Below are 9,148 nucleotides of genomic sequence, written 5' to 3' on the forward strand. Positions count from 1 at the left end.
ACAACTTGACTTGGAACAAAGGCCTGGAAGTACACACTGTTCCCTAATAAAGTCCTGTTCCCCTTCCCCAATAAAATCTTTAAAAAAAAAAAAAAAAAATGAGTTGTTTTGTGGAATTGTAACAGCTATACATGATGTCAGATGGGTAATAGATTGGGGGAGGGGATCACTTTGTGAGGAGAATAAGTGTCTAACTATTACATTGTTTTGTACACCTGAAACTAATACGAAAAATAAGTTGTTTTGAATATTGAAAAATATATGCAGATGCTAAAAGGAAAGTTTACAGATAGTTCACAGTGATTTCAGAAAAAGCCAATGATATGTTAAATGAAAAAAAAAAACAGGATATACAACTGAACAGAATGGGAATGCTCGGCATTTACGAAATATAATGGTGGGGGGGTGGGAAACACACTAGAAGGAAGTAACAGAAGAATGATTTTCTCCTATCTCTTGATGCTTTCCTGTACCTTCCACATTTTATTTAATGAGCATGCATTGATTGCTCTTTCTCTTTTTACATTTTTAAATTAATCTGTACTCTTTGTAGCAATGCATTTCTTTCCTAATCAGGGGGAGAAAGCTACATAAAAAGCTGAAAATGGAAAGGTCAGTGAGGGTCCACTCTCAAGGAATTCACTAGCTTAAGGAAATGATGCGACTGAAAATATCAACAGCCTCAAGAGAAGCTGAGATGAATTCACAGCTGGGGAAGGAACAGAGAGGGAATTAGTGTTTACTGAACACCTACCACAGGCCTTCCACAGACAATTTATGCACATCTCACTCATTTAATCCTCAAAATAATCCCATGAGGCAGGTACTATGATTGTTTCCTTTTAACAGATACTGCAACAGAAGCTCAGAGCAAGGCCAGTACTCCCTCAGGGTTACAATGCAAGTGAGGCAAGCAGGACCTGAAAAGGGTTCCTTGGGCCCCAGCAACCAAGCTCTTATCCCTGCATGGCGCTGTCTCTTGGGCCAAAATAGGGGCAGTATCAACTCAATCCCAAATGCACGGGGTGGGGGGAAAGGTGTCACTGGGAGCTTCTCCATGATGGAGACTGAACCCCAGTCCGCCTTTGCCCTTCATCCTTGGCCTTACCCCTCCTCCAAGAAGTCCTTTTCTTTCCCACCCAAACTGTATCTACCACCTATGTCCTGTTGCAGTGAACATCCCAGGGGAGAAATAAGATATCCATCCAGCAGGGCCAAGCCACAGATGGACAGCACCCCACAGAGCGCAAAGGAAGGCTACCCAGCAAGCTGAACACCTGCCCAGCAGAGCCCCAGGCTAGGGACAAGAAACCACTGAGCGCTGCTCTGCACCCCTCAGGCCCCAGAGGGGCTGGCTCCTCCCGTGCCTTGCAGACATGCAAGGGCTGCACAAGGTCACAGGATACACGCGGCTCGTAAGTTGAAAGCACATGCCTGCTTTAATCAGCATAGTCTCTGGGCAGCAGGCAGCTCAGAAACGCCTGGTCAATAGCCTTCTACCTGGACAACTGTCAGCCATCAGATCCAACTGCCTGGTCTGCACATGTGCGCACACGCACTCTCACACCCTTGTGAGACTGTCAGCCTGCCATCCTTGGAGCCTGAGACAGTTTTCCAGTTACACAAATAGAGAAACTAAGACCCAAAAAAGCAAGTTCTCTCAGAAAAAGCCCCTGGGTAGAGCCCTGTGTCTCCAGGACAAAGTTGCATCGGGGTTGAAAGGCTGAATGGCCCGTAGCTTTATTGTTTGGCTTGTACTATGTTGGTAAATTGTTTGATTAATTGACAATAGTTAAAAATCAGATTTTACTTTAAAGTGCAGATTCGGGGCTCCTCTTTTTAAGGAAATCAGCACGTCTACAACACTAGGATTTTCATTCTCAAATGGCAAAATCAGCTAAACCTGTGGAACCCAGGCAGGTGTTAACACACTATGAGCTCCTGGGTGCAGGAAATATGTGCATCCCTACTGTGTGCTCAGCACCCCCCCCCCCCAGCACAAAGAATGAATGTCCACAGAGACCTGGAGCCACAGAGGCGCTATGAAAATTGTGGCACGTAACTGGAAAAGCTTGTGTTACCCCAGATCCCCACCCCAGTTAGGGTAACTTCTGCCTAAGGACGCCCATCCTCCCCTGGCTACAGTCCACCTCCATGAGGGCACACAAAAGAAGTCTAAGGGTGGGGAATGCGGAGGCAGGGACTGCTGGTGGGACATGGCCAGACACCAAGAAGGACAAGGATTCCTCCTCCGGGACCTCAGTGGACACCAGACCACTGATGGATATCTGCCAAGGCTAGAAGCAGCAGTTCCCATAATAGGCAACACTAGCCTCACCCCACTCATTGCCACCCCAAAAACACACTCAGAACTTTGGATTTATATAACCACCTTAAGACATACTTGGACTTTCAGGCCCCAGAGCTGGGCCCTTCCCCCCTCTGCTGCATCCAAGAATAGGAGACTCCCCAAAGACCTCCTTCCAGCACAAAGTTCTTCCTAGCACGAGCTCCAACCTTCTAGACCCAGACCAGAGCCTTCACTGAGTCATGCCATCCTTGCAGGTACCCAAGAAACCCACAGCTGAACTAAAACTCATGGCAGGAGGAGGATTCTGGGCCCAGTGGACTAGGGGAGGAAGAGCTGGCCTGGAGCCCTCAGCCAGCTCACCTCCTCCCTACACCCACTGTCCCACCAGTTCCTCCTGAGAGGAATCCCCACATTCTGTGTCACCAGCTGTGTCCTCTATCCTTAGCACTCTTAGTGCGGACGCCATCTAGCCCATAGATATGAGGAGGAAGACAGATGAGAGGAAAAGGGACTTGGGCTGCGCAGATGTCAAGAGGCAAAGAGAGCCCTCACCAGGAAGTGGGCGACGTGGGGGAGGAACCCGGGTTCAAAGAGCCAGCCTCGAGCCAGGTAGCAAAGGAGGGAATGAGAGGAAAAAGCAAAGGGGGCCGCTGACACGAACGCTCCCCACCCTGCCCCCGGGCACCTGTTGCCCAACCTGAGGCAGAAGCTATGGACCAGGGTGGCCCAGGCGCCGGCTGGGATTACTGTGCAGCCAGGCCTGGCCCAACTCCACTCCTTTCCTGGTCAAACAGCGCCCACCACCGGCCCAGACGGCGGCGCCTCTGCCCGCCGCGGGTACAGCGAGAGAGAAACAGGCTCTTCCAAACCCGTTGGAGGAGCGCGGCAGAGGAACGCCGGACGAGGCACTGAGGAGGCTCGGGTCGCGAAATGCGGCCGGTACTAGGTTGTACATCGGGCAAGAAGACCGCGGGCTTGGGCGTCCGGCATTCCGGGATTGACAACGTAGGAAAACACCGGCCCATAGAAACCAGGGGATGTGCAGAGACACAGCTACCCCGTACGCAGACACGCCCACCCACAAACACTCGAGAAACAAAGACGGCCCTGAGCCACACACGCTTGCGCGGCCAGCACTGGGCGCACACACGCGCCAACCGAGATAGAAAGGAGCTGCACGACACCGCGACAGGCCCCTCAAGGAGCTCCGCTCGCCTCGCTCCAAACCTCTCCGCCCTGGCGTCGCAGCGCGGAGCACTCCTAGCGCCGCCGCTTTGGTTGGCCGCGGAGGGCGCGTGCACCGTGCGTGGCACCGCGGCTGCCCAGGTGCACAGGGGTCTCAGAGCGGCCAAGCCCGTCGAAACGCCGCGGTCTCCTCCGCTGCTCCACCTCGCAGGCCGCGGCCCGGTTACCCCTGGGCGAAGCGGCCACTCACCTTCCTGCACGGCCTGAAACGGGTTGTTGGCCTCGATGACCTTGATGGAGTAGGTGATCTTCTCGCTCTGCAGGATATCATCATTGAGGCTCAGGTCGGATACGGCCAGCTGGAACACCCTGTCGTCCTTGGCCGCGTTCTCCTCGAAGATGGCACCTGGAGGAGAGGAGGGGTCAAGACCCGGCCTGGAGAGGAGCTCTCCCTCCCCACCCCACCCCCACCCCTGCCTTGGTCATGGTGCTATCAGGACGGCTGGTTGCCCCGGGTGGGAGTTCTGGACTGGCCTTTCAGCATAGTTTAAGGCTCTCCTTGGTCGACCAGCACAGGAATATGCCTCTAGTTTACATGTGCACACAGTTTACGTGAGTTACACATGCACGTCGCACATGCTGCCACCAGGTCGCACACGTGTCTCACAACCAAGGCACCACTTCATGACCTGGCCATGCCCCACATGATGCACTGAGCCAAGCTGGGGTGGCTTCAGGTAGCACCCAAATGCCCTGACATGGCCCCATGTGTTCCCAACCCAGGAGCCAGAAAGTTCCCCTGTCCCAATCCCAAAATGGGATGACTTATTTCTGCCCTGCACATTCCCCTTTGAGTGGAGCTGAGCAAGCTGGTCCAGGGTGGCTTTTCTGTGCCAGAGGACTTCTTTACTCAGGGTTCTTGAATAAAGGCATCTCAGTCCCAGCCCGGCTCTGGCAACACTGCCCAGCCTGGTGCCCCGGGCTCCGCCTTCTGCTCTCCATCCCTCCCTGCTTCATCCTGCATGATGTTGGGGGTGGGGAGCAACTGTCCCCTAGACCCCTGCCTTCCAACCCAGCAGGGCTGAGGAGCCCAGAAGGAGCAGCTCTGGAAAGGGCCTTCTAGAACCGCCAACAGTTCCTCCAGGGCGGCCTCCCGCTGGCCTTTTTCACGCTTAGAACTGCCTTGGCCCACTCTGTGCTTCCCACTCGCCAGAGCGTGGCCCTGCAGCCTGGGCAACTCTGGAGTCCTCCCCACCTAGCCAGGCCCCTAGGGTCCCCACGGCCCCAAGGCTGGGCCCGATGATCCCCTGAGCTGTTGACTGGGCAGGAGGAGGGAGGCCCCAGTTCCACGTTACACCAGAGCCGCAATGCTGACCATGAGACCCGAGCCCCCACCCACACCCACCCCGGTGGGAAGCAGTTTTGACGCTGGCCCCTGCGGGGGCAGGGGTGGGGCGATAGGGGTGTGGCGGTGCAGCTCACCAAACCCAGGCCTAGTTCTCACCACTCCTCCCCATACCCCGCGCTGTCCCATCATCCCTGCCTTCTTACACTTCCCAACCCCCAGTTTCTCAGTGCTCGCTGGTCTTCCCCAACTTCCGGAAAGGTGACTGCAGAGGGGCTCCCCCAAATCACCTGCTGTCAGCCCCCCAACCCAGCCCAACTTCCTGGGATTCCTCCCATGCCGCTACCAACTCCCACACACTCCCCCTCCGCGCGACCCCTCCTCCTCTTCTCTAGCTAGTCTTCTCTCCCGGTTCTCTCCCTCCATCCATCTCTTCCCGCTCAGTGCACACACACACTCCTCCCCCCCACCCTTCGCCGCCCACGCTTCTTCTTCTCTAGGCTCTCACCACCCGGACCGTCTGCCGGCCCCCAAGACTTGGACCACATGAAACTCTGGGACTGTCCAGGTTTCGGCTGCAGTCGCCACAACCAGATACACACACACACCCACACATACACCGAGAGATACACAGACACACACCAGAGAAACAGGCAGACACTGTATCCACTCTAACAGGCTGACAGTCGTGCACTCACCAACACAGGCTCAGATGGCCCCACAAACCCCAACGCCCTCTCGCAGTGACACCACACGGTGCCAGGTGCACATACAGCGACACACGCTGACAACACCCACCTACCCACATTCACACACGGTTCCTGTTGGGCCTCTTTTGATTCTGCCCTACCAACTTGGTGAGACCCTGGGGCCGTGTCCGCCCCCTGCTCCTCGCTGCTCTAAACTGCGCGTAAGGGTTGGCACGAGCCCGCCGACGGCCCGCTAGGGACGCGGGTCTGGAAGCGTGTACAGCCCCGGGCTCCCCGCAGCCGCGGCCCTAAGTGTGGACAGAGGCCGCGGGGCCCCGCGCGCGGATTGAAGCCCAGGGGAGCGGCGAGGAGCCCGCGGGCGCTCGGCGCGGCCCGTGCACAGCTCCTCCGCGGGGCGGCGCGACGCGGCGCGGCCCTTCCGGAGAGGACCGCTCGCCGAGCCCCTCGGACCCGGGAACCGACAAGTTTGGACGCCGCGTACCCCCCGCGTTGCTGAGGCCCCCACCCAGCCTGAGTCCGGCCGCCTGCCGCGCTCACCGATGTGGATGATGGAGTCGGCCCGCACCGACACGCACTGGCATATCCAGGGGAGAAGCCACAGCGTCAGCGCTTCCATGTCCCCCGGGCGCGCGGCTCATCCGCCCGGGCCCGGGGCGAGGCCGAGGGCAGCGCGGAGCCGGGAGGCGCCCGTCCGGGTGCAGTCCCGGGCAGCTCCCCGGGAGAGCCGAGCCCGCCCGTGCGTCTTCCCCCGCACGCCCGCCCCTGCGCCCGGCGCCCGCCCTAGCCCAGCCCAGCCCCGCGCGATCGGGCGCCCGCTCCGGCTCCGGTGGCGGCTGCGGTGGCGCTGGCAGCCCGAGCCCAGGCCGGCGCGGCGGGGGCGGCCGGCGGCGGCGGTGTTTCCCGCGGCTCGGGCGGCTTCGGAGGAGGTGGAGGCGGCGGCGGCGGCGGCGGCGGCCGGGCCGGCGCGGCGGATCCCGGCTCGCTGTGTGTCTGAGCCCCGGCGAGGAGCGAACTGCGGAGGACGCCCCCTCCCCTCCCCCTCCCCCTTGACTCCGCTCCCCCTCCCCTCCCAGCCTGCCTCCCGCCCCTCCGCCCTCCTCTCGACCACGTGACTGCGGAGCCTCAGCCTCGCCGCGCGGAGCTCGCCGGCTCGCAGCTCGGAGGGGGCTCCGGGTGCTCCGCGCTCCCAGCCCAGGGGACGCTCGGAGGCTGGCACCGCGGCGGGGACCCGCCAGGGCTGCGGCGCGCAGAGACTTAGCGGCCCTGGGCCTCGCGCGCCCCCCCACCCACCCAAAGGCGGGAGAATGGAGAAGGGTTGGGCACGGACTGCCCTCAGAGGGTCCCGGAGCGCCCTGGCGCCCGCCGACCTCAGCCGCGGAGCGTCTTGACCATGCCCCCCGCCTCGGGCAGAGAGCCCCTAGCAGAGCCGGACCAGGGGTAGCCGGGAGACAGACGAGGCGGAACGTTGAGCTGGGCATTGGGATGCAAGGGGAGTCAAAGGGGAGCGGCCGCGACCCCTGTGAGCTGTCACCGAGCAGAACGGGGACCGCTGACTGGAACCCTAGCTAGCCTCGCGGACCTCGGCCGGCGCCCATCCCCCGCCCCGCGGGCCCCGCGCTCAGCCGGGAGTCCGGCAGGAGGCTCGGACTCTGAAGCCCAATTCATGGCCGGAAACCGGCGCAGCCGTGACCGCGGCGCCTGGACGTGAGGAGCCTTCCAAGAGGCCGGTGTGCTCAGACTCCGAATCTGCACGGAGCCTTCACGCGCGAGCCCGGGCGGAGAGCCGGCTTCTCGTGGCCAGAGCCAAGCGAGGCTCTCTCCGCAGCCTGGTGAATGCCTCCAGCCGGCCACCAATTTTAGCGTTAAGTTCTTTGGTCTCGAGCCGGGGAGGAGGTGGCAAGCCGGACCGCAGCTCACCCCTTCCTTCCACCCCACCCTAGCCCAAGTCCCAGAGAATCTAGGCTCCACGTGGCACACCCAAGATTTCAGGGTGACAGCTGAGCTTTCCTAGACCGGGATTCCACAGAAGGTCGGTCTGGGCGCGCCTGGCAGAGCCAAGTACAAGGGGTCGCTCCCACGGGCCCGAGGGATGCCCCTTGGCCCTGTGGATGACCCAGCCCCAGGCCCCTGCTGTGCTCCAGGCCATGCGCTGGGTACGGGGTATTCCAAGAAGCTCAGCGACATTCCTTGCCTGGAACTCCCCGCGCAGTGAGAGACGCAGACACCTAAACAGATCTTTAAAAGATGTGGCTAGGACCCTGAATGAGCTATGTGTGCACAGGCACATCCTGGGTCTGAGACGGCCTAGGAGGAAGAGCCAGGGATGGCTTCCTGGAGGAGGTGATAGTTCTAAAGGCTGAGTGGGAGTTACCAAGAAAGAAGGAGGGGAGTTTTCCAGGATTAAATGCTCATTAGCGAGCCAAGGCAGGAATAAAAAGAAGTGTGAGTGTGTGTGTGTCCCAAGCTGTGAGCCTCAGAAGAGTCATTGGCAAATTTTACTTTGGAAAGGTGGGAAGGAGGCTGTGCAGAGGGGGCAGAAGCAGTGAAGGCTGTCCTTGCAGTAGTTGATGGAGCTGAGCTGGGTGGGCAGGGGCAGCCTGGTGGAGAGAAGCTGGGTTGGAGAAATCAAAAGGAACCACAGGGGCAGGCAGTGGCTTCCAGGATGAGGGGGCCAGTGGGTGAAAAGAGAGGAAATGACTGTACCTGCAGGAAGCTGGGCTACCTGGATGAGTGTGCTTCCCCAGAAAAGCACTTCCTCAAGAAACCTGTCTTTGGGGCCTTGAATTATAAAATATGCCCCACCCAGGCTCTCCAAACGCCCATGCCTCCATTCTCATTCTCTCAGAATTCTACCATTCACTGGCTGAAAAGTTGTAGGGAGAAGGGAAATAAAGGATGGTTTTTATTATATAACAATTTGGTTCCTGTGGGGACAGTTTCCACCCTGGAAGGGCTGTGGGTGTGGTCAGGGGTCAAGGACTCCCAGACTCACTTGTTTGGGCCCCAGCAGTGTGTTAGTAGAGTAAGCATGTGATACTTCCAACCCAGTGAGATGTTTTCCTTGATGCATATTATGCTAGGTAGAGTTATCATGATTGCAGTGGGACAAGCCTCAAGACCCCCTTCCAAATATTAAGAAGGCAGCCCACCAACGCATGCGTGCAGTTTTGGAAAGACTTCTATCAGTTTCTAGTTCAGATGGTGAAGTGGATGATGAGGTCCCTCTGTTTTGAGACCTGAGGGTTACAACTCAGGTTGGGACCCAGCCCCCACCCCCAGAAGCAGTTGGCCTGGGCAACCTTAGCTCCTGTCCTGGGTACCCCCTTCCCTTCCATCTTCCACAGTGTCGGGTCCTTCACCATCCTCAGATGCTCATCAATTAATGCTCATCCTCATACACTCCCAAGCTAGGCCAGTTTCCTCTGCCAGACTGGAATGCCCTGGGTACCCCCTGCCTGTCCACAAGGGCACTCTGCATAGGTCCCATTTCTCCTAGAGCAGGGAGCAAGGCCCAGAGATCACTGGAGCCCTCTGCACACCCACCTCTAGGCAAGACAATTTGAATCGTCTCTGCCATGTAAAGTTTGGATTGCTAGA

At 58.6% G+C, this 9,148-nt stretch overlaps 1 protein-coding gene across 2 annotated transcripts in view; it reads right to left on the minus strand.

Moving 5' to 3' along the window:
• Positions 1-6,314, minus strand: part of GRID1 (glutamate ionotropic receptor delta type subunit 1) — a 702,415-nt gene extending 696,101 nt beyond the window's left edge. For both annotated transcript variants that reach the window (XM_074339723.1, XM_074339722.1), the window contains exons 1-2: positions 6,089-6,314; positions 3,747-3,902 (exon numbers count right to left, since the gene is read on the minus strand). In XM_074339723.1, the coding sequence (XP_074195824.1) occupies positions 3,747-3,902; positions 6,089-6,167 (235 nt within the window). In that variant the 5' untranslated portion in view covers positions 6,168-6,314. The remainder of the gene's footprint in view (positions 1-3,746; positions 3,903-6,088) is intronic.
• Positions 6,315-9,148: the final 2,834 nt, after the last annotated feature.

This window comes from Rhinolophus sinicus, linkage group LG07 (genome assembly GCF_036562045.2).
Source record: "Rhinolophus sinicus isolate RSC01 linkage group LG07, ASM3656204v1, whole genome shotgun sequence".
NCBI lineage: Eukaryota > Metazoa > Chordata > Mammalia > Chiroptera > Rhinolophidae > Rhinolophus > Rhinolophus sinicus.